The sequence below is a fragment of the Phyllostomus discolor genome, chromosome 10 (genome assembly GCF_004126475.2).
Source record: "Phyllostomus discolor isolate MPI-MPIP mPhyDis1 chromosome 10, mPhyDis1.pri.v3, whole genome shotgun sequence".
NCBI lineage: Eukaryota > Metazoa > Chordata > Mammalia > Chiroptera > Phyllostomidae > Phyllostomus > Phyllostomus discolor.
The window spans coordinates 19,543,042-19,569,615 of NC_040912.2; the positions used below are offsets into that span (position 1 = coordinate 19,543,042).

The 26,574-nt window shown below is 38.5% G+C and overlaps 1 protein-coding gene across 3 annotated transcripts in view; it reads right to left on the reverse strand.

The window, feature by feature from the left end:
• The window catches only part of BZW2 (basic leucine zipper and W2 domains 2), a 59,968-nt gene that overhangs the window by 24,593 nt on the left and 8,801 nt on the right, over positions 1 to 26,574 (reverse strand). For 2 of the 3 annotated variants that reach the window (XM_028525512.2, XM_036010551.1), the window contains exons 2-4: positions 14,413 to 14,477; positions 6,223 to 6,399; positions 2,919 to 3,022 (exon numbers count right to left, since the gene is read on the reverse strand). In XM_028525512.2, coding sequence (XP_028381313.1) covers positions 2,919 to 3,022; positions 6,223 to 6,399; positions 14,413 to 14,470 — 339 coding nt within the window. In that variant the 5' untranslated portion in view covers positions 14,471 to 14,477. Of the gene's footprint in view, positions 1 to 2,918; positions 3,023 to 6,222; positions 6,400 to 14,412; positions 14,478 to 17,008; positions 17,092 to 26,574 lie in introns of those variants that run through there. The other variant, XM_036010550.1, reaches the window with a different exon arrangement.

Below are 26,574 nucleotides of genomic sequence, written 5' to 3' on the forward strand. Positions count from 1 at the left end.
GTGATATAAGAACTGTAAGCATTTCAAAGGAGTTATTCTGGCCTGGGGGAAAACAGCACCAAAATGCACATGTTGAACAAAATAAATTCACTCAAGAATATAACAAGTGAGCAACCACAAATAACCGATGGAAATGAAGTTAATATAATTTAAAAACTGTGACACGCAGAGACTGGAAATGACTGAAAAGTACAGGACATGTGCAATGAACATGTGATCCCTTTAATACAAACAAATTCAGCCGTAAAAACACACGGAGCTATTTTTCTGAAATTCCGTAAGTCAAGTCACTAAGACACTAAGTGAAGGATTTGTTTAAAAACATCTTGCAGAAATTTGTTAAGGAAACCAGTATTTGAGCAAATTGTGGAATATAAATACAACCATTTTTTAGCAAAAATAACTGAAACGAAGGGGGTTACAGATACAATCACACAGAGAGTAGGTGTGATGAGAGGAGGTCGGAGTGCAGGGAGGATCACACTTTATGGAGACACACACATGTTTTTAGCACATGAGCAAAAACTGACATTAGTTAATGGGAATAAAGGGTGACTGGCCGCCGTAATCCGGGTAGAACACTGAAGCGGGGTTTGCGACGGTGTTAGTGGAGTTCCGGACTGTTCCTTCACTGGAAAGATGCTGGTTATAGACTGAATGTGTTTCCCCCAAATTCGTATGCGGAAGCTCTAACCTTTCATTGTGAGTGCATTTGGGAGCTTTGGGAGGCGGTTAAATGAGGGTCTGCAGGTGCAACCTGTCATTATAGAAGGAGCCAGGAAGTGCACCCTCACCAGAAGGCAAGTCAGCTGACACCTGCATCTTGGACTTCCCAGGTTCTGGAGCTGAGAGATAAAATTCTGTTCCTTAAGCCACCCAATCTGTGGTATTTTGTAAATACTGTTTTAATAGTTGTGGAAATGATTACTGAATCTAATTCCTCTCTCTTACATCCACATGATATACCCTCATCTAAAACTTTCAATGTGTTTATTCCTTAGTGCAATCAAGATGGGGTTTCAGAGTAAAAATTACAGTGTCAGTGTTGCCCTCTATGGAGAAAGAATAAGGACCCAGGCATGGAATTGAAGAATGGTGATTTTTCCTCCAGGCCTTATCCTTCTTTCCCAGTATAATTTAAAGAGCAAATAATACACCTTGTTACTTGTGTTCATTTAATTCCGACAAAAATTAAGTGAGGAAGATAAAGCAGGGATTAACGTGATTATTTGGCAGATCTGGGAACTGCTACTAAGTATCTGAACAGAACAGAACTCGATTAAATTCTCATCCTTAGTGAACACTGTACTTATTTGATAAACCAAGAGGTGAGTGGGAATTTTAAGTCAATCTTCTGAAGCGTGTACATTTGCTTCAATACACACCTGCTCAAGGGCTCTGTGGCCATTTGCATACAGGGTAGAAGCAAAGATTTAGAGGATGGCTTAGAACCTGGCCCACTCAATCCCATATGCTTAATCTTTTGGTCTCTATTTAAAGATTTCCTTGGCTTTTATTTGTTACACATTTCTTATGTATACAAGCGAATGAAAGACTTTTGCTAAAATGCCATGCAATTAAAATAATTTTTTGAAGTTAAAATTCTTCATAGCCTCAAATTAGTTGGCTTAGCACGCCTTACACATTTTAATAACCAAAGTAAAGATAGTTTCTAACATCTGAAATTCAGTCACTTAGGTGCCAGTAAGTCCTATGGCCTTTTTTCACATATACATACTGAAAGTGTATAGCAAGACTTGTTGACTTAGGACTTGCCCGCAGAGTTCAGTTGGGAATAACTGACTTTTAACAAGGGTCCATGACAGACTGGGCATAGAAACACGCCAGTCCTCAGCTGGCCGGTCATGCTGCAGTCAACTTTATAAGGTAAAGTAGTTCCTTAGACCCCTGCACTTCCTGACCTACAGGCTCCTCAATTTTTACCCATCTAATGAATGCAAAAGGACATTTCATTATTTAAATTGAAATTTCCTTAATTACTAATGCAGTCTAACAGGTCTTCATCTGTTTTGGGGGTGGGGAATTGTTAATACATTTCCTCTTCTTTGAAATGCCTGGGTATCTTTTCCTAATAAGTTGCTTGTCTTTTTCTTTTTGACTTGCAGTTCCTTATTTAATCGAGATATGAACTTTCATAGTTTTTAAAAAAGATTATTTATTTATTTATTTTTAGAGAGGGGGGAAAGGAGGAAGAAAGAGAGGGAGAGAAACATCAATGTGTGGTTGCCGCTCACATGTGTCCTACCAGGTACGCAGCCCACAACCCAGGCCTGTGCCCTGACTGGGAATTGAACTAGTGACCCTTTGGTTCCCAGGCTGGCACTCAGTCCACTGAGCCACATCAGCCAGAGTACTTTACAGGTTTTATGTATCAGAAATATCTTCTTGTTCTTCCTTTTTAACAGCTGCATGATAGTCTCTCAGTATAAACGATCAAGCTTGCTCAATACTCTGTTGGTTGACTTTTTTATATATTGTTTTTGATCTTTTGAGATTACCATAAACAACACTATGATAATTAACATTGTATGCATATCTACAGGATAAAGCCCTAGAAGGAGAATTCCTGGGTTCAAGAAAATATGTAGTTTTAGTTTTGAAAGATAGTGCCAAATTGTTCTCCTTAAAGGTTGGGCCAATTTATACTGTCCCCAGAAAAATATGTGAGCATCCAATTCTCCACATCCGGTACAGAGAGAAGTAAAAATCTCTACCTTCATAACATTTTAATGCCTACTGTCTCATTATGAATGCAGCTGAGTATCTCTTCAATGTTATGAGCTACATAGCATTCCTATTTAAAAAGTGACCCACAGACTCCCTGAACCACACGTTACCCTAACTCTCATTCAAGTGTTTCCCTTCTAACAAAACAATTTCTCAGTGACCGGCTCTACCTGAGCATGGTTTCGGATGGTTTCGTGATCTTCTTTTGCTGAAAACACACAGTGGTTGGTCATCTTGGTCTTGTCACCATCATCTATGCGTGTCCCTCCAGGGGCTGAAAAGAGAGAGAGAATTACAGTTAGGACAACAGCAAAGTGAGCAGAGCACATGCAGAACAGATCAACCTGCCCCTCAATGAAAACGATGAAAGTAGATGTCAAATCTAAGCGCAACAAAATTTCAGAGCCATGGTCGTGTGTAGCTGTGCACATGGCGTTATATATTTGTTCATGTTTCTAATACAATGCAAACTAGTCGTGCCATTTTATGCCACCACCATAGTGTATGGGACTGCTGTTCTACATCTGTGCCTTCACTAGATCCTGTCGCCATAAGTTTGGTTCTTCCCAAACTATATCCATGACCATGGAAGTGAACAATAACATTTATTCAGTGAACTTAATTCAATTATTCTCAATGTACTTCCTGATGTTTCCAATGTTAAAACATGGCTTCCTTTTCAGGCTTGACAATATTTTGTTGGACTCTAGTTCACCAACATTGGCAGGGCCCAGGCCTGGCTTTTCCAGCAGATCTGGTTGGCTTCTGCTGGAGCAGGATTAAAATTGTTCCCTCCTCCACCAGCCCAGTCATCCATGCAGGGTTGGACAGTTCATACTCTGACTCCTTGTCACCTGCATTCACTTGCTAAGTAGCTGCCTTGGCTAGGAAAGAGTGTATTTTATTTTCTCCAATCTTTTCCCCCATGGCCTATACGGTATAATGAAATGAACAGAAAAATAGAACACCATTTTTCTATGACTCAACTTCCTACAAAGTCTCCTCCTGTAAGTTTTAATGGTGCCCATTAAAACATCGGTTGATTATAAGAAGCAGAACAGCAGGTATTTTTGTTTTCTGATTCTATTTCATTTTAATTAGAGTAGAAAGCTCAAGCAAGCCAAATTAGATTAATATCTTTCATATACTCAACAGATATTTATAGAGGATATACTTGTACCAGCCACTGTAAGTGTAACTGCCTTGATTTAATTTGTGATTTCAGATCTTTGAATAAAAAGATCTACATGTAGCCAACTTTTCCCTGACTCCAGTATACAGTTTTATGAGTAAATTAGTTTCCAGAAAAGTTAGCTCCTTTAGGAGTCTATTTTCATTCAAATAATTTATGCATAAGATTTAATTAGCTCTCTAATGAATTCAACCACCTGGACCAAAATTTTATTAAGATGATAATCGTCTAAACACTCTAGGCTAATGATCCCAACCTGACAGAAATTATATAACTGAAAGTCTGATTTTGAAACTACATTTTTACAAAACAAAACATTTGTTACACATTAATACTGCTACATTAATTTTTCCCTGATATTGGGACCAAGCATTAATTGCTATTTCTAAAAATTCTGGTCAGCCTGTTTTTCTCAAAGTAGGAGTAAAAAACCAAACAAAAAATAAATGTTTCTAGTATTTACTCTTCAAAGGCTACAACTGAAAAACCAAGATAATTGTTGCTTCAAGAACAATGAGAGAAGGTAAATATGTTTGTGTGTGGGAAGAAAACTCTCAGGTAGCTGACAAGTAGACAAAGTGTTTATGTAAAAAGGACACGGCTTCATTCATTACGTGACAGGTCTAGCCCCCGAAGGTCATTTGGGGCTGTGTGGCCTGGACTCATACTTGTACCATGCTTCGTGCCCTCCCCACTCTTGGATGCGTGGATGTGGAGTGAAGGAGTGAAACCTGGGCTGTGGATAGAAATGTGCTGACCAGCCTTACACAGACGGTAAAGGAAGCCTTGAGAAAATCAAAGCAGAGCACACAGTAATTCAGTACATATGTGGGGAGGGTAACTATGGAAACCCAGGAGTCATGTAAGAAGTGACATCAAGGTACAGGAGGAAGTCCAAATGGTCTCAGGTAAAAGAAGACAGTAAAGCATTTCAAGTGTGACCGAAGGTCACCAAGGCTGCCAGGAGGACCTAAAGACCTGAAAAGGGTCCATGGGAATGATTAATGAAGTCATGTGTTTGGCAAGAACCAAAATTCACTGAAGACTATTTTTTGCATGGAATTTACCAGTGCATCAAAAAAATTAAAAAGAAAAAAACCCTCAATAATCACATCAGAAAATGTTCCACTTAATTATTAACTTAAAACTTTTAAATAAAAATATCACCCACCTAATTGACAAAGAACCTGACAAAATTGGGAGGATCTAACATTGCTAGAGGTATAGGTATAAAGAACATGTGATTTTTGATAATATGCTAACATTTCTTTTTTGGGCTGGTTTTCTCTGTCAGATAGACTGACAGAGACTGACATAGATGTTCGTTAATCCCTTGCTAAATATGTAAAGATATAACCAAATAAAGCACAAATATATGTGTATTCAGATACTTATTACACTGTAGTTTATAATAATAAAAACTGGAAATGACTTAAGTATTTTTCAAAATCCATATGGTTTTAATTCTCTCTAGAATCATTTAAGATAACATGCACTGCTATAAAAGGCAACAACATGTTGCAGAGTAAATACATGCAGAGTATCACATTTGCATATTTTCCCATTTTCAAAAGTCACTGTACTTAGGTAAAGAGAAGGTAATTAATTAAAATATTAAAAATGGTTACCTCTGGGTTTGAACACACTACCTATAGCTTTTATGCTTGAAACTGAATTACCTAGAGTGATGACGTGAGATATTTTTACATACAATAACAACAAAATTAATTTGTTACATAGTGAAAAGTAGCAGTACAGATCAGAAAGGGGCCTGAAGTAAATGGGGCCAACTACAAAAATAAATATAAGAGCTCAGAGAGAGAAATTAAAGGGAGACTCTACCTCAAAAAGGACAAATGTATACACGTGTCTAAAAAAAGTAGAAAAGGTGGGATTCAAAAGAAAAGTTGGCATGGTGGTGGGGGTTTAAATAAACACACTGGAAGGATCTAGATGACATTCACAAAGTTAAATGCAAAATTATTCCTCCTGTGTTAAATGCTCCAGAAACATTTAAAGATTGGGAACACATGGGAAAGTTGGCTTCTGGCTAAAGCAAAGTGGCCAACTGTGTTGTAATGTCAACAAAACCCCTCCATTCTATGCCTCTTTTCATGAATAATCTCACAGCCACATTAATATCACTCCAAATTGTACTCCAGGTAAAAACTGTTAAGACTCCCACAAATGTAAACTTATTAAAGATTCTATCTTGTAAGAAAATATTCCAACAGAATTAGAAGCACGTGTACGACGAGAAGATGCTGTAATGCAAGGCTTACCAAGCATACTGCCAGCTACCAGGATATCAAAGAGCGTGTCTGCATAGCGACGATAATCTAATCTTGAGCCTGTGGAGTCCAGAAACTTGGCTACAGCTTCAAGGTCATCACCAGCTTCATTAAGCCCCTGGACAAGTGTATCCCTGAAGACTGTGGGTTCGAATTTCTCTTTTTCATCTGAAATTTAAAAATTATAAAATTATTCCTTTATTTACATAATGCATTCCCAAGTGCAACCATGTATTCCCTTCGTTCACTGTTTGTATTTGACAGTGTAGTTATTTAAAAGCTGGAGGGCAATTAAGGTTTTCTAACAGATTTTCATGGTCTAAAACCCCTTGTTCAACCATTTATTCAAGCAAATAATTTACTGCTGTTTAAAGAGGCTACAAAAATATGTTGACTCTAATATATAAAAAATGATCGATCATTTATGTCATTCATAGAATGGGCTAATGTAATCCACTAGCCCTGACCAGCTGACAAAAAATATAGTATAACCACAAAACTTAAAAGTTTGTTTCATCTAAGACAGCAAAAAAAAAAAAAAAAAATCCAGGGAGAATCACCTAAAAATAAAGGAGAATATATAAAAACCAAAATAAAGATTGAGAAGGAGGAAATAAAGAGGGACATTTCTTTAGTTTTCTTTAAATTGAGATATAAGTGACATATATTAGTTTTAGGTGTACACCATAATGATTTGGTACTTGTATATATCGTGTCGTAAATAACACAAGTCTAATTAATTAGCATCCTCCACCACACATAGTTACAAATTATTTTCGTATGAGAACTTTTAAGATCTACTCTCTTTAAGTTTTGAACACACGACACTGTGGTATTAACTGCAGTCACCATGCCGTACACTGCGTCCCCAGGACTCAATTGTTTTGTAAGTGGAAGTCTGTACCTTTGGACCACTGTCGTCCATTTTGCACACCCCCTGCCCCCCGCCTCTCGCACCCACCAATCTGTTCTGTATCTATGAGTTCATTTAATGCTTTCAAAGTCCACTTATGTTGTCATACATTGTAGGACTTCCTTCTTTTTATGGCCAAATAATATTTCATAGTGTGTGTGTGTGTGTACACCAAATGCCCACTGATGAGCATTTGATTGCTTCCGTACCTCGACGATTACGAATAGTGCTGCAATAAACATGGGTGTGCATATATGGTTTGAGTTAGTGTTGTTTTATTTTGGACAACTGCCCAGAGGTGGAATCGGTGGGTCACATGGTAGTTCTATCTTTCAATTATTTGAGGAACCTCCATACTGTTTTCTCTAGTGGCTGCACTACTCTGCATTCTCACCAATAGTGTACAAGGGTTCTCTCCTCTCTACAGCCTCACCAACACCTGGTATTTCTCGGAGGGACATCTCTTTACAAGATAAAGAAGTCTAGGCTACTTAAATATGTACTCTGCATGATGAGCTATATGTGTACATAACAAATGCATAGCTTCAGAGCAGATGACTTCAACCCTTGACGCCCTTAAAAAGTACTGAGGATTCCAAAGAAGTTACTTACTTTACAGAAATTAAAACAGGTAACTTACTAAATTTAAGAACATTAGTGAGAAGAAAGGCACTGCTTCACACTGTTGCAGACCCCTTTAAGGTCTGGCCTCAGGGCAGACAGGCAGATCCCCTAACCACTGCGTGCGGCTGTGGTGCCGTCACCCCGCCCCCCCCCCCCCCCCCCCCCCCCGGCCTCTGGCAATGTCCCCTGCACACTCACGTGACAGTACGTGATGGGGCGAATAATACCTTAGTATTACTTTGAAAACAGTTTTGATTTTGTAGACCCCCGAGAGGGTTTCAGAGCGTGCAGGAACATACACAGGGTGCAGCTTCCTATCCTCAGCAGACTCTCTAGACACACTTTTTTGTTTGTTCATTTTTTTCTTTCTAATCCCTCACTATTTTTTATTGATTTCAATCTTTATTGATATACAGATAAATGAACATGTTAGTTTTAAACCAAAAGTGCCTTAACCACAAAAACCCACCCCATTTCTTTACATCTGGAACCAAATTTTCCTAGTACTTGACCTGTGAGGCTTCAGACCACAACAACCTCAAGCCCGTCTGGAAACTGGCCCTCAATCTTCCTTCCCTGTCAAGCTCAGCTTTTCTCTATAATGCCCCTCCGTTACAAAGAAAGGTCTGTCAAAAGGTCTAGACGGACTTCTTGTTGAGGGTCACTTTGGAGCCAGATCTTCCACAAAGTTAAGGATCGTGTATACTGTTGAAAAGAAGTAAAGATGACAAAACAGAGGTCAGATGAGACACAAAAAGAATGACTAGGTTAAAGGTGAAGAATCTAGGATTCGTACTTATGGAGAATGAGTCTGGATGTGGGGAGAGAGAGACAAGAGAAGAATCCAAAACTTCAAAAAAGAAAAATTTGCTACCACCGCTATCTTTAGAGAGCTGCCAGAGGAAAGGAGGGGGGGATGGTGGAAAGAAGGGGAAGAGATGAGACAAAGAACATGTATGAATGGCCCATGGACACAGACAACAGTGTGAGGATTGACTGCGGGAGCAGGGGGTGGGGTGGGCGGAGGAGGGCAAAGGGGGAAAACTGGGGCAACTGTAACAGAATAAACAAGAATACAAATATGCATCTTTAGAGAGCTGTGTGGATATTGCAACTGTAAAAAAGAAGTTGGAGGAGAAGGAAGAAAAAGAGGAGCAGAAGAAGAAAAAATGCAGTGAAAAAATATTTATAATAAAAATAGAATGAGAAAAAGAAAGGAAACTATGTAAACATTTCAAGGAAGTTCTACAGAACTGAAAATGCAACAGGCCTTCTGGCACCCGCACAGGGACTGGAAGGGGGTCCACGGCAGGGCGCACTCCTTACCACGGTGTCTCAGAACATGGGAGTAAAGCAACCGTCTGAGGCTGCAGGGGCCAAAGGACAAAGCACCTATTAAGTATCAAGAAACAGAATGACAATAAATTGCTCAACAGAAATACCATAAACCAGAGAAATTTCTTCAAAATTCTGAGGGAAGACTATTTCCAAGCTAAAATTCCAGTGTTTAGTCAAGGCCTGAAAAGTTATGTTTCTCAGACTTTTTTTAAAGCTATTGAAGCAGCCACTGAAATTATGATTTTAAATCGATCCTACAATTTAAGTACAGGAGACAAGCAATAGTCCTCTTCAGGACAGTGACGAATAGACAGTTCAAGCACTGTAAGCTGACAACTGTCCAGTCGGCCTAGACAGCAAACCAACTGGGAGAGCTTTTTTAAATGTAATAATGTAAGAAATCATTCAATGTAATAACGTTAGAATGCCTGTGTTTGTATTGAGAGTTACTTAACAAAGGGGAAGGTTGGGGTGACTAGGGGTAAGGCATAGAAAACAAGGCGGAAAAATAAAAATTAAAGCTATTGAATCCAAAAATAAAGCAGTGCTCAGAAAAAGAAAAGTGATAAAGTACCAGCTCAGCTATGAATAGCATGTTCAAAGTCACAATAATGTTAACCCCAAGCAATGGTCCAGCTAAAACTGAGATATCATGAACAGGCAGAGGAGGGGAGGCTGGTAGGGGGATGGGGGCAGTGAAAGAATGGAGTCCTTATCTTTCATAGGAGGAAGTGCAGACAATCGAGAAATAGCCATTAAAGAATGTTGTCTGGCTGGCTACATGAATGTAAATATTAAAGGAAGCAGTTAAGAAGTAGAAGAGTTCTCCTGGGGGCAGATTTGTTGTTATAACATGTCTTACAGAAGTGTGACTATTTAAACCGTGTGCACACGTAACTTTGATACAATCACAAACCAGACAACACCAGCCTAGTTTGTAAAGACTGACTACTTACAGTGGTTTCATTAAGGGTTAATGCCACAGCCTCAGAACCAGAGGAGAATGACACCCCCAGTACCAGTGAGCCTCAGGTGGCGCGAGATACCATAAAGTCAGACATAAACGAACCAGAACACTATTCATCACGAACAAGAGACAAAGTCTTTCATGCCATAAGCAAAACATTATGCAGCCAAGAACATGCAAACACTGACTGCAGAAAAAATATAATTAGGGTCTTATTGTGTAGAGGGGGAGAAAGAGAGTGGAAATATTAGAGCACAGACTAGGGAGAGCTCCAGGAGTGAAGGGGAGGGTAACCGCCTGAGTCTGCGCAGAAGGAACTCACAGGCAGGGAAGGAAGCTGCACCCCCTACTCAGGGTCTACCCAAAGGGTAATTCTCCTTCCCCCATGAAGAAAAGGTCCTTTTCCTGTAATATGAGCATATAAATAGTACAGATCACAAGAAGCAGAGAAGTAGAGACCACAAGCTGTTTATTGAGTATTAACGACCAGCTTCCAAAACCAACTGGGGCTGTCCGTACCCATTGCACCACAAGATGCTTGGATGTTGACTCAGGTGGTGGAACAGACTTTGGTCATCTGAAAATTATAAATTTAAGGCACTGGAAAATAGAAGTCGGTAAGTAAGGTAACACCCAGGCTACCTACGAATTCATACAGAGGATGTTGTTTTGAATCTAAATGACAACTGAAAAAGTGTCATTTGTAAAAATTCCTTCATCCTCCAGCTATACTTTCCACAAGATTTGCCAAGGAAGAGGGAAAGTAAAAGGAGGAAACAGCATATCATGCCAGAGATATCTCAACAGTGAGCACTAATGCATCAGCTCAAAATGATCACTTACAGCTTAGGAATCTTAAAGTCATGAGGCGTGATGCAATTAATAATCCTTTTGCAGGCTGAAGAACAAAACTCCCACCTGCAAGGTTAAGAGTCTATCCCGAGGAACACGAAATTCCAGTACGGGAACAGGGCAAGAACATGGATGGGAGTCTAGGTAAACAAGACAGTTTACTGAAAGGCCCTTTTCCATCTGAAACAATACATATATAATTTCATATTTCATTTGAGGACAGTCCAGCAGAAATGCTAACAAAGCCTAATAAAAACATGCCACTGCTTCCTTGAGTTTCCATTCGGCAAGTCAAGCCTCCCTTGAAGTGGGAATATATAATCAGGGTCTCAGATTTATATTGTGTCGGTGAATCACAAGTGGGACACTGAAGAGTTAGTCATAACAGCCTTTGCACTGACGTAGAGAAGTGGGCCTATTTCTGACACTCAGATACATATGACTGTGAGTTGTCTAAATGCAACGCTTTCTCTGGGACTTAAGGTAACCGGTTAATGCAGCATTTTCCCAACCTGTTAACTAATTGATAAATAACAACCTACATTTCTTTCGGAAGGTCAGTGAGGTGTATAGTAAGTGAACAACTACCATGGTCTCCTAACTACACACACACACACACACACACACACACACATTAAAGCTTTACTCGGTCAGTCGCTTACACCACGGGATGTAAAGCGAAGCGATCCAAAACCACTAGCACAGACTGCGAGTCTCAGGGACGGGCCTGAGTGCATGGTCACTCTGGATGTCTGTGGTCTGGTCATTCATTTCCTCTCCTGTTTTCACTAATTTTAATCCAATTTCCCTACAAAACTTACATGGAGGTCAATTTAGTGATCAAATATTTCATTTAGCTAAGCATAACAATGATTCAGGGTAGAATTCTTCATCCCTTGGGATTATCACAAGCCACACTGGAAAACATAACTTCTTTGGAGAAAATATCATAAATAAGGTATGCATATTTCATAAAGGAAAACACAGTCCTAAAGGAGCTCCATGTGATGTATCCTACCATAATGTTACATCTTGATGTAAAGAATAAGAAATACAGTTTTGTGCTGACTTGTACATGGGAGAGCATTAGCTTTGCTAAAATAGTTTCAAACTGAAGACAGATCTCCAGAAGACAGTCTACCAAAACAACCTTGAAAACGCCTCAGTAGATTTTTCCTCTGCTTAACAAAACCACCAACCATTTATTTATCTGAAGCCGGCCCCGTCATAACAGCAAAAGAAAAACCAAAGCACAGTAAATCTCTGGGAGGCAATTCACTACTACGAAGAGCGGTAAATGAGGTTGACTATTTTTTCCCCGTCAGCATCTGGCACAAAATGGCTCAAGTGCTGCTTCAGTCTCCAGCAGCCCCGCGTTATGTAAACCCAGACAGACCGAGAAACAACACAACGACACGTGAAAGCCCGTTCTGGGCTGAGTGCTCCGGTGGCAGTCTGACGCAGGCGCAGTCTTGCCCACCAAATGAATGAGGTGGCCCAGCTCGGAATCGGAGAGGGCCTGTCCGGTTTAAGCCCAAAGACTGTAAGGCCAGTTAACTTGTCGAATCACGCCTGCTCTTGTGCAAGACATTCTTGGTTGGGCTCTTGGCTCTGGAGCTCAGTTCCGGCGTGTGAATCAGCATCACACTAATAAAGCTGCTGGAGTTGGAGATCCAGTCCGAGATGAACACGTTCCCTCAGTGGGCAGGGGATGGCAACCCTTTCCACAGTGGGGTATATATTAAATGTTATCGTATTACCAGGCCCAATAACATCTTAACTGAACTATATCGTTCCTTATGGATTCAGTCCTCTGGAAATCAACTATGATGATTTTTACAAAGAGTTTTCCACCCCACCCCAGCCCCAGAATGCTTTAAAGAATAAGACAAAGAATGCATGTTGACTGTCGGGCCTTGTGTTGGTACCAGCTTCCAGATTTCAGTGGGGAAATCGCTCCGTCAGAGGACTACATAGAGGGCAGTGGCTCAGGCTATGTTTCTACTTAACTTACGGGGATGAGCCAGAGATTAAAAAACAAAACAAGACAAAACAACAACAACAACAACAACAAAAACGGAAAGGAGGAGAGTACAAAACAGAAATAGTGTACAAAATAACCATTTGGTTACTTTAACATTTTTAAGTTTTCATTGTTACGCTGGCAGCATTTACCGTTAAATTCAGCCTTAGTGCCATGTAGAGACTCTTGGAAATGCGTCTAATCTGAACGCTCTATTGCACCAAGACTTCTTTTCCTTCTCTGACTGGACTCGCTGCCCACAGACACGGAGCTGTGAGGGAGCATCAGCAGCAGGTGCTGCCTCCACCGGACATGCCGAAGGCATATGATGCGGGCTGCCAATTCAATGTTTGGCACTCGGTGGTCATTACATGGTATTATGCTTCATAATCAGCAACGAGGCCCTCAGAAAGATATCCAGCCACCATGTATCTCTGTCCATGATATTTCCTCAAATATTTTTCACTTTCTTCGGTGTTAGTCAACACAATTATTTCCTTTGTCTCCTATTTTAAACAAGTTGTCCTATCAAGTATTGGCTCAACTATTCTTAAATCTAGGAGGGTCTCTATATAATTATGAAAAACTGATTAAATATAAATATTTGAAAATATTCTTGCCCTGGGTAGTGTGGCTCAGTTGGTTGAGCATCATCTGCAAACCAAAAGGTCGAGGGTTTGATTCCCGGTAAGGGCACATGCCTAGGTTGCAGGTCTGGTTCCCAGTAGGGGTGCCCATGAAAGGCAAACAATTGATGTTTCTCTCTCACGTTGATGTTTCTTTCCTTCTTTTTCTCCCTCCCTTCCTCTCTCTCTAAAATCAATAAGCATGTCCTTGGGTGAGGATAAAAAAAAAATTCTTTACACAGAAAGTATGGTAAGATGAATATAACATAAAAAAGAAGTCACTCACATAAATAGGAATTTTACCAGTCATCCTCAAACTACTTTTCCCACAGTAAAAGTTACTTGAAAATATACCTGCATTTTAAAGATATTTATAGTAAGTTTAACACTACTCCCTAAATTCTGGAAAGGTAAAAATCCCCTGATTTACTTTTCTCTTAATTTTGGCATTTTTGCTATAAACACTTAAAAAAAATAGAGCAAAAACCAAATGCAAATGTTGATGCCAAAACACTAAAGTCAATCAACTGTCTTCATAGCATCACACTTGAGTGAGGCAACTTGAAAAGATATTCTCTCTCATTTTGCAGATACAGCACAAAGCTCAAACAGGTTAAATGACCTGTCCAAAAGCAAACACCAGGATGACTGGAAATTCTGAGGCTGGATCTCAGAACTTCAGACTCTTCACCCAAGAGCTCAAAAGAGTAGAATTAGTGAGGTTAGCTGGAAACAAGGATGTAATTCTAATTCTTGTTCAATTTTATATTTTGATTAGAACTTTAAGCACACCCACCCACACACATCTACACTTAAACATACAACAAAAACAACCTACCCCTTTTCCGAGTTTTGAACCGCTGGCCTGTTAGCACTGGCTTCTGATGCTTATTCATAAAATTTCTGAAAACAAAGAAAATAAGATTACGCATTTCAATTAAGCAGTTCATATAAAAGAATATGACTAGTAAGTACCTGTTTAATCTCACACGTATGGAATCTACTTTTTAAAATTAGATATAATTTTAACTGCTGACCTAGCAAGTTTTAAAAGTCTGACAAATATAGTGTTAACAAAACACACGGGGCAAGCAACCTCAGACATAAACTTTGGCATAAGGGATTAAGTCCATGCAATACTTTTGGTGCATAACCTGTGTTCCAGCAATTCCTATACCACGAATTTATTCTACAGTCACGCCCACTCAAGGGTGCAAATATATCTCTGTGAGCATGTGCATAAAAAATTCAGTTCAACCTGCTGGATGCATAAAAAATGGAAACTTAAATGCTTATAAACATGAGACTGGTTAAATAAGTTATAATAAAGCCATCAAATGAAACTTTATGAAGCTTTACAAGAGAATGAATTAGCCCTTCCCATCACCCACTGCGCTCCAGCCACACTGCCCTCTTTCTTCCTCCAGCGTGCCAGAGGCGGTCATCTGGCTTCTGGGCAGCTCTCACCCCAGGCATCCTTTGGCTTACTCTCTACATCCAATAGAATACCTCCTTTGCAGAGAGGCTTTCCCTCTCTGCATCGTGCTAAGGAGTACCTGCCATTTGATTATTCTCTGTCTGCCTATGGTCTGTTTCTCCCCGGGGAGCATAACCTCCATGTGGTAGGGACTTGCAGGTTTTACTTGATAGTGTGTCTTTAGCACTTAAAATAATGCTGAGTAAAAAGTAAGCATTTAATAAATAACTGTCAAATAAGCTGTGGCTCCGCCATGGAAAGATGACCGAGGCATTGCTAATGGAAAAAGCAGGTGGAATAAGAGTGTAAAACATAATTTTTTTGGTTAAAAATGGCACATATATCTGCCCTGCAGGAAAAATTTCAGAAAGACATAAAAAAAAAAAAAAAACCCACTGGAAGGTCTTTCATTTATTTGTTTACTTCAGAGGGCAGAGATTTGGGTATACTATATTCTATTGGATTTAATATACAAAAATATAATAAATTATCACTGAAAAAGGTGAAAACATAAGATCTTTTATAAATTGAAAATAAGTTTGCTGGCATAAATGTTATAATCTGAAAATATGTTTCGATTGCCTAAATTATGAAGACCACCAATTAAAAAAATGTCAAGCAAATTATCTTTCAAAGTTTTTAAAAATTGTGACTTGAAAGTGTCTAATTTTCTCTATTACTTACACCAGTAAACAATCAAGAAAATTTGTAGTGTTCAAGTACATTATTTATGTCTCAAAGTTTAAAAGAAATCTTAAGCATGGAAAAATTATTATTCGGTTTACTACCAAACTTTCTTCCCACCCTCTGAAGAAGAGAAACTTCTATCTTCGTGTGGTAATATTTGTCATTGAAAACTTTAAACTCAAAAATTGAAGTCAATTACAAATAAGGTAACAAACCCAAACAGTAATATGGAGTAAGAAGAGACAATTTTTTTATCAACCCTATAAAGTGAACTTAATACATCATGCTGTAAAACAAAGGTGACTGAGGCACATTCCCAGGGCTCACAAAACACAGAGCCTGGGAGATAAAATCCCAACATTTACAATACAATGAGCTGGGTAGGACAATAGTAGTACAGTCCTAGAACAAGGGCAGAGAAAGTAACTGACTCCTGTTTGTGTATGGGGCAGCAGCTACATACTGATATCGTTATAAATGCAATAAACTCAATCAGTGAAATCTTTTATTTCATAGATGTTGGAAATAAGAGTTTCTAATGCATTATTTATATTCCCTGCAAAACACTTTCATTCAGAAATGTCCCCATTGGCATTGTCAATAGATTTACTCTGGATCAGCAAACATTTCATCGGGGAACAATTAATGTGTATGCATACATGTATTCTCTTTGTGTATATACCTCTCCCAAAAAACAAATGTTTATCAATATTTTCTTGTGTTAGTAAAGCAAAGTACCTGTTAAAGACCTGGTGTCTCACACCGAGATGCAAAAAAAAAAAAAAAAAAAAAAAAGTAGGAAAAAATAGGGCACAAGTGGCCTGAAACTTCTTTAGCAGGAAGGAGTAAGTTACTCTTTGCTAAAGATGCTTTTATGCTTTTATTTTGGAATCAAAAGTATTTTAAAAGTGTGAGCCCTCTCTAAAAGTTTTACTTTAGGATCTGGAATATAAACACATAGGATCCCCCGATTAGCTCTACTTTTAGACTTTGTTTCTGTTTTGCTGCTGATGGCAAATCACCACTCAACACAGCCTACCTATGAGGGAATTACTCTGTTTCAGAAATCATTAGGTCCATCTATATTTTCTTCAGTTCTAAACACAAATGTTTGTTTCTTCATAGCCTAATTATGTGGGCTCATGTTTCACACCCTCAATATATTCTATGTGGAAAAGGACACGATAACATATAAACATAAAAAAGATGGACAGCTTCTGATGTACACAACACCAAAAATTAAAACAAACAAACAAACACAGAGACTCACCTACTGGTATTGAAAGACTAACTGAAGATACTCTGTTCACCAAAAGTCTCTATCGTTTAAGCTGTTACTATTTGGAGCAGAGGCTTGCTTTCCCTCTAAATTTAGCTCTCCCTGCTACATTATAATAATCTGCTTCAGTGAAGGTCAGCCTTTATAAGGCACTCACTGAAGCCCTGGCCACAGAGAAGCAAGGGCACTTTGAGTAAGAAGCTGTGCTAGCTTCAACCTGGGGAAGTGACAAAGAAAGAGTAGCAAAGGCAGTTCTGTTAGGGCAATGTCAAAAGCTTACTTTTATTAGATTGCATTTTACAACTTAAAATCAACTAACACTCAGACAAAAGAAGCTCATGTCCCACCACAATGGAAAAGCTCTAAGGCTAAAACATTATTTTTAAAGATTGTATGTAAAATATTAAAACAAAATGGATTTAAGTATTTTACACGTTATCTAAGAGACTAAATTCCTTGGATATTCCACAAGACTATACAACCACTATTGATAGAATGAGCCAATCAATAAAAAAAAATTAGAAAGCAGGTACTCTATTAATGAAATAAGCTCTTTTGAATACATTCCCATTGAAGTCTAAATGGAAAGATTTGATTGAAATGTTTTTAGGTCTAACAGATCAATTTCACCCCATTTCACTCTTAACTTTCTAACTGTCCTTGTGTGCGTTGCAGAGTCCATCTCTCGCAGCCAATCAGACTCCGGTCCAAGGGTGACAATGTGTCAGCAGCACAGGTGGGCCTCACGGCAACTGTGCTCTAATTCTGCCAGTTGTCCAGTCACCCTGAGCACGTCCACCATTTATATGTTGTCTTGCCTAATATTCTTCTTTAGTTCTCACCTTTTTGGAATGAGTCTGATCTACCAGAGAAGGACTTACAGTCTAGTTGTCCCTACATGGAGATGACTGTTCTCAACTAGTAATCCAGAGGACTGGCCCGATAATTCTACTGTCAATGTTCTTCTGATTTGGCTCATTATGAATTATGATAACCTGCTTTATATAACCTGTTAGACTACTAATATATGTTTTATATATATATATATATATATATATATATATATATATATATATATAAGCTACACGATTCAAACAACCTCAACTTTATTAATTATGTATACTCTAAAGTGTGGTCACAATCGTTTTCTACAAAGGACTGGAAAGAAAATATCTTCGACTCTGTGAGTCATATGGTCTCTATTCCAACTACTCAATTCTTCTGTTACAGCCTGAAAGCAGCCACAGAAAACAAGGAGACAATTGGCTGTATTTCAAGAAAATTTTATTTACAAAACAAGTGGTGGGTTAGACCGAGCCCCTAGGTCACAGCTTGCCAACCCCACTCTAGAGCAGTTGGCCAGCAGAACTGCATGTGACAGTGGAGATGTTCTGTGTCCGCACTGTCTCATGTGGTAGCTACTAGAGGCATGTAGCTATGGAGCTCTTGAAATGTGACTGAGAGTGACTAAAACACTAAATGTTTAGTTTTATTTAGTTTTCATTAATTAAAATTAAAAAAGAAATAGCCAGTGTACCTAGTGGCTATCATATTGGACTAACCAGTTCTAAAGCATACCTTATGGTCCAACACACTTCAGTTTGGTTTTTTAAATAAAGGTGAAAGAAACCCCAAAATAGACATTTTTAATTAATAGTTTTCTACAACAGTAGCTCTGAGGAGCATTTTGCCCAAATTTCAAAACCACATGGCCATAGCAGGAAAAGAAAAGAAGACGGACCAAGCTTCAGAGTGAAATACTCTGTGTGGAGAAACTATTGCTTAAGACAGTGGGTCGGGGGGAAGACATTTGACTCTAAGGTAATAAAAATCATGGGGCTGTAATATCATTCCCAAAGTACAAAGTGTTTCATGAAGATATAGTAACGCCAGCACACAAAACTCGTAATGTAATTCAGCCACTTCACCGCAACAGCCTCATGAAGTAGTTTGTGGTTAGTTGCGTTTCAAGAATTACCTTTTATTCTGTATTCCAAATGAGTGAAATGATTCACCATAAGAAGCACAAACTTTTAAAAAAATCCCCATAATTATAAACTATTCTCTTTTCCATTAAAGCTAAAACTACTAGAACAAATGTCATAAAACATTCTTTATAGAAGGTGGACACATCCAGGAATCATGTAGGCTGATAATACTGTCACATCAATTTTTTCACAAAAAGCAAAAATAATTACATTGACATCTAAAAAGTTAGATTTTTAACACTCGACAGCAATAAACTACATATATGCTTAGTTAACACTACATAATTTGTTGCCCAGAAAACATTAGCTCGTTTAATATCATTACCATGATTTTGTTACAATCTCATATAGTCAAAATCACTCAGCCTCTACAAAATCATTATACCTCCTAGCAAATTCTATGAAAGTTTTAGCATTTTTAAAAACTATATATTATTTATTTATTTTTAGAGAGAGGGGAAGGGAAGGAGAAAGAGAGGGAAAGAAACACCAGTGTGTGGTTGCCTCTCGTGTGCCCCCTACTGGGGATCTGGCCCACAACCTAGGCATGTGCCCTAAATGGGAATCAAACTGGTTTGCAGGCCAGCACTCCATCCATTGAGTCATACCAGCCAGGGCTGAAAGTTTCAGTATTTATAATAACTTAAAAAAAACACTAAAAATTTAAAATAACATATCCTATAGAAAAGTATTTCTAAATAAAATCATATTTTCCTTTTTAATACAAAAACATAGCTGTTATATTCATATCCCCTTCATTCTTATCTTTATCAATATAAAGGCTCTCTCTTAAAAACCATGAAATATAACAGTTCTGTCCCCAAAATTTGTAACTGTATTTTCCAGGGAGACATTAACAGTGGAAACAGACTGTGAGCAACCACCTTACAAAGAAAGAACGACCAAAGCTTGAAGGAACTGTGCTCTGAGAGTAAGGCCGCTAAGTTCAACGGTGTTCATCTAAATCTTCCTCAGGAAGAGAGAGGGCTTCATGGTGAAGTTTTCGATATTTCTAAACTGTATCACATCTTAAACTTATTAGCATTCTTATTTCTGAATGATTTTTTGCTTGCCTTTTAATAAAAACAGAAATATCCCCCAAGTTACATTTTAGGAATTAATGTACCACCTCATCATAGAAATAGAAGGCCCCTCGAGGGCAACGCACATTCCTCCTCTGGGCTCTGCCCTGAGCCCCGAGTGGGACCTCTCCAGGTCCTTCCTTCCCGCGACAACTGACCAGGCTCACCCAACTCTCAGGTGCTCTAATTGCTCTATGTTATTCTGTTACTCACTGAGAAAGAGAAGAACACACATACACTACACACACTGTAGCATACTTTGGGTTTTACAAAACCCATCCCTCTTTGCTTATTTTAATAAGCAAAGTGCTCTAAAAACCTCTCTTCTAGATAAGACCCTTAGAATATTTGGCTATGAGACAATGGAATTTTGATAGTGCCTGCATACCTACAATATTTCAAATTGTAAATTCTGATAATTTAGAGGAAATGGTGATACAATACAAGGAAACGTCTGACTGTGGTTCAAGTATATTTATCAATGTATCAAGTATTTTGGGGGTGCTTATTGTGTGTCAGGCATTGCACTCGAGCGGTGGTCTTACATCAGGGTTGTTTTGTTCTCCATGGAATACTTGGCAATGTCTACTGGAATCTAGTGGGCAGAGGGCAGGGCTGTTGCTAAACAATCTACAATGCACGGGATAGCCCCAACAACAAGGGTTATCTGCTCAAAAATTTCAATAGTGCCAAAGCAGGAAAACCCTGCACTGAAGAGGAAACAATGTTGAGCAAAACCAGAGACAGACCTTGCTCTCATGAGTTAAAAACTGTACGCACAGGTCTAAGCATACCAGAGCAGTAAACAGCACATATTTCCTTGAATGACTTGCTTCTGTTTGCCAAACATTGACGTCAATTTTAAAGCACACGCATTTATCACTGAGCAGCTTGTCATAACTAAAATTACAAAATAAACCCTTCCCACAGTCTTTGATACTACTAGTTCATGTACTTCCACATTGGTAATTTTAGATCCTCTGATATCCAGGGGGAGGGCAGAAAATGGGCAACAATCTGGGATTTAGAGAGGGAAGCAGAGAAAGAAACAGAGTACCATACACAAACTCTTCCTACTTCCCTATACTGCAGTAGTGAAAATAAAAAGACAAGGAAAAAAAAACCTTTAAAGTGCAATATATCACTGAAAAATATAATTTTTTTTGACTTGGAGAAAGCAATCATGCCAAAAAGAAACAAACAAAAAAAAAACCCCCAACTGCCCTGGCTGGCATAGCTCAGCGGATTGAGTGCAGGCTGGGAACCAAAGTGTCCCAGGTTCGATTCCCAGTCAGGGTACATGCCTGGGTTGCAGGCCATAACCCCCAGCAACCACACATTGATGTTTCTCTCTCTCCCTCCCTTCCCTCCCTAAAAATAAATAAATAAAATCTTAAAAACAAACAAACAAACAAACAACCCCAACAAATTCCTCATACATGGTATGACCTTAGTTACATAAAATACACTAGCACTCGGCAGTGGTGGACATGAGCAGCGGGTTCAGGGGAGATTTTATTCCTCTTATTTTACTTGTCTATATTTCCTATAATATAAGTATATACAACTTAAAATTAGAAAGATGTATTGAAATAAAAAAAATCCTTTAGCATCTTCTTAAGCCCAAACCAATTCCAAACGTCGTAATTTATTTGTGCATAAAAAGAAATATGTCATAGGATCCGAACATCATTTCCTACTGTCCTGGCTGGTGTGACTCAGAGGATTGAGTGGTGGCCTGCAAACCAAAGGGTCACTGGTTAGATTCCCAGTGTAGGGCACATGCCTGGATTGTTGGCATGGTCCCCAGTAGGGGGCGCCCGAGAGGCAACCACACATTGATGTTTCCTTTCTCCTTACCTTCCCCTCTCTCTAAAAATAAATGAATAAGATCTTAAATGAATGAATGAATGAATGAATGAATGAATAAATAAATAAATAAATAAATATTCTACGAATAGAATCTAAGGTTTCTTAGATAAATGCCTGATTCCAAGACTGGAACAGGGAAGACTCAAATGATCCTGGGACATTTTGCATTAGAAGATACAGCATTGCTTAAAAAAAAAAAAAAAAAATCAAAATATGGACAAAGCCAAAGCATGGTTGGATTGAGGATGGGAGCTGCGGATGGCTGGGGTATAGGGGAATGGTGGTGAGGGAGAATGGAGACAACTGTACTTGAACAACAATAAACAAAAATCAAAAAATCAAAATAGATCAAACAACATAGGAACCATCTTGAGGACAATTTCATTGCCATAACCTGGAACAATTTGAGCGCCAAAACAATTAAGGACAGCAACAAATAACAACACAATGAATAAAATAAGAATCCATAGGCCCGTACTCAACATTCATTTTACAGGGAGCAAATTTATCCGTGCACAAGGGAAAGAGGAGTAACTGAGCAGAAGGAAAACCTTTTCTTTAAGGAGGCTGCCAATTAGTAAATGGAGAAGAGACAGAGAGTTAGAAAATTACCACTTTTCAATCACTACACCAAAAATTGATTCACGCAAGAGTCATCAGTGTATGCTAAATGTACCTTGACACACACACACGTATGTGTGGGTGTAGTGAAGCTTGGTGATTGTCAGGACATTTACATGGCCTCAAAGCATCTTCATGTACATGATAAAAGGGAAAACAGCGACTACACATAGTGGAGAATCAAGATACCGTGACCAAGAGGTAACGTAACCGGCGTCCAACACCTCTAGATGTTTTACACCTAGCACAGAACACTGTTTATGTGGTGTTACAAAGAAAAACTCCTGACCTGAATTTAAGCATAAAGAAACAAATACATTATCTAGAGACATTCTCCAAAACAACTTGCCCACATTTTTCAAAAATGTCACTGTCTTAAACAAAAAGGACCAAAAAACTGTCGCAGATTAAAAGAGAACCAAAAGGATGTTACTAAATTGAGCATGAAATCTTGGAGGGTGTGTGAGAGCATGTGGAGAGATGCGTACATATGTATGTAGGTACACATATATAACACTACTGGGGTAATTGATGATACCAGATTGACCACAGTGATAATAAGTATGGTATCTATATCAAATTCACTGAACTTCATTATTGTACTGTGGTTCTGTAAAAGAAGTATCTTATTCTTAGAAAACACACAATGAATTAGTAAGGGATATAACAGAGGCAAAGTGTATGCAACACACTCTCAAATGGTTCAGAAATAAAAGTTAATATGTATGTATAGAACCATGGAGTAAATGAACTTAGGCAAGTGGAACAGCTAAGGGAGATGAAAAATTCCAGGAACCTGAGCAGCACAGGGGTTTTGTGCATTCCGAAACTGCTTAGAAATAAAGCTTGCCTCAGAGAGAGACACCCTGACTTTCAAACCCTTCAGGTTTGCTCACCCGTGCAGAAGGAAATAACCCCGCTGTAGTCATTACACTTTCCAGGAAAACAAAACAAAACAAAATCCCTCAAATCTTGACTTCAAGATGCTTTTAATACATTACTCTGGTTAATATGTGCCTTGTATTTGACTGCTCTGTGTATAGAGAGGTATTTCATTTTTAAAAATGCTCTTACTGCTACATCAGAAGAAGGGACTCTTCTCCCTGCTGCTAACGTGGACTACACATTGGCACGAGCGAACTGCGAACTGCCGGACCATGCCCGGCACTACCGTATTACTCCTGCCGTGGAAACACTCTTCTACATTACGGTCAGATTGAGGAGAGATTCGGAAGTCCATAAAATGAAATTGGATGTTATGAAAGATCACAATCAGGGAAAGAATAAAGTCAACAATGAAAAAGTGTGTGTGCATGCAAAATAAGATGGGAGATTTTTAAAGAAAAGAAATTCTAATGTCTACTAATCCAAAACAAATACCTAAAGACAAAGTAATGATTCCTGAAGAAAAAAGATTTTTAAATTTTTAAATAAAATTGACCAGTATTTTTCTACATTTAAAAATACTTAACAACAAGGGCTGGGGTGGTGGGGGGGATGGGGAAAAGGCAGAAAACTATGCTTGAAAAACAATAAAAAATTGTAATAAAAAATACTTAGCAAAGCAAAAGCAGATATAAGTACAAAATGTTACATAGTAACTGATTAACAAAATATATTCCAGAATTTACTGATCAAATTAATCTCTTCAGTACAGGATAATTATAAATTAAACCAATAATGCTTTCATTAATCAAAACTCCTATGGATTACTATTTTTATGAACCTCTTCTTTTATATAGTGTTTCAAAGGTGATGAATATATTTTTCAAAGAGCAATTTAAAATATACACTGACCAATTCAATTATTGACAGAGTAAATATGAAATTCTGCAAGGTGAGGATTTGGAAAGTCCATATCTACTAAGATATGGCTTTATGTTACCCAGTATGTTTGTTTATCTCACTAATACATGGTCATACAGCTTATATATTATCACTGAATTAGCTCATACATATCACTGGATTATGTGATAAAGATGTGAGAAAAAGGATACTTGTGGAGAAAATAACTCCTTACACATCACTGATTTATAAAATCCACTCACTGTGTACAATGTTGGAACTTTAGAGAAAAAATGGATAAAAAGTATCTATATTCTAATTTTCAATAATGATTACTATGCACATTTTAAGAGTACAATCCTCCATTCTTTTCTTTTTGGTGCATACAAGCAGAAAACAAAATTTAATCCAGTTCTATCTTTTCTAATATGACACCAAAGCACAACTTTAAAAAAATGTCTTGCATGAGGACTTGCAGTTTTGTGCCTTGACTCAGCGGCACCCTCCAGCACCTTACCTTAAAAGCCATGTGTCCACGCATCATGTCAGGGTAATCGGAACCCTTTCTCAAAGAGGGAAATGTCTTTGAAATTTGTTAATCATGTAGTTCTAAGCTTATATAAAAAAGGATGGTCTCTATATTATTTTAATCGACTCATTTAAACTATAATGCTGATAGCAAAAAACCAAACAACAACAAAACAAAACAACACAGAATGAAAGAGTATGCACCAAAAAAGAGTAAAAAAAAAAAAAGTCTACTTCCCAACCTTTCATTCCTGATCTCATGTTCATGGAATGCAGTTCCACTCCATGGAAGGAATATTTTTAATACTTTAACACTCTCTTATGTATCCTTTAAGAAAATGTTTATGCATATATCAGAATAAATACACAGTGTGTGTGTGTGTCTGTGTGTGTGTAGAAAATGAGTTGAACACTTATATCAGGCATCCAATATGTGCAAGACCATGTGCTATCAAACAATCCATGCACTCACCAGTTGTAACAAATGTGCCACCCCGGTCGGGGGTGTTGGCAATGGGGGGTGCTATGTATAATATATACAGGGCCAGAGGGTATACGGGAAATCTGTGTATCGTCCTCTTAATTTTGCTGTGAGCCTAAAACTGCTCTCAAGTTGGTTTACTAAGGCTGATTTTGTGTCAGACCCAAAACTGATGGATGGGAGTGTTTATGACTGCTAGTCCAAATGGGAAGTTAGAAGTTACGTTATCATGGCAAAGACGATTGAAGTGTGTTCCTTGACTCTCAGCATTTTAATCAAACAGGAGAGGAAAATAGAATCATCTGGGGGGAAAAACAACATCCTAGACTACTAACTAGTGAGATGACTTTGGAGCAATTGCTTAAACAACATGGCAATTGACCTTTGGGATGCTAAAAGCTAGTGGTAGGCAGGCATCCAAACATTTCCTCACTTAAGAGTTCTCTCAACCAAGCCTCTCCTCCTGCCATTTCCCAGGAGGGGACCTGCCTAAGCCTGTCTAGCAGATGGAGTTTAATTGAAGGGTTTTACACACCAGAAAGTTACTAACCACACACAACCCTCTTTCACAATGAATGGAGCGTGAACTGGATAGGAATACGAAAGCCAAGCCTAGCCGAGGATTTAATGGGACACAGCACACTGATGCATGGGACTGTACTCCCTGACACAATGTTATAGGAATGGACCACACAGACTTAAAAGAGAGAAACAAACAAACAAACAACCTCAAATACCATAGTACTACAGACTTGCTCAAGTATATTTTTTTAAAAAATTCATTTGTATTAATTTAGCAAACATACATCTGGTACTAGTCAATAGGAATGCTAATAACTTTTCTTTTCTTTTTAACTTACAATTGTTATTCATAACTGCAAACCGGGAGCCTAAGCCCAGACCCTCTTGTAACACTCGAACAGGGTTCTGAGGTGTCATACCACTTGCTTGAGATCACGCCCTGCATGGGCGATGCCACAGAGATAAAAGCTGGAAAGCCCCTGCCGGTCGGGGGCGCACACACCGGAACGGTCAGGGCCAGGTCCTGACCATCTCAGTCTACTGCGCGCACTTGCCCGAGACCCCGCCTGAGTTCGTTGCAGTGTCTTGGGTCATTACTTATATGATTCTCAAAGGCAGCTTTTTATTGCTTAGCTCATAGATTTTATGATTTAAAATTAGGGTAGAGCACAAATATTA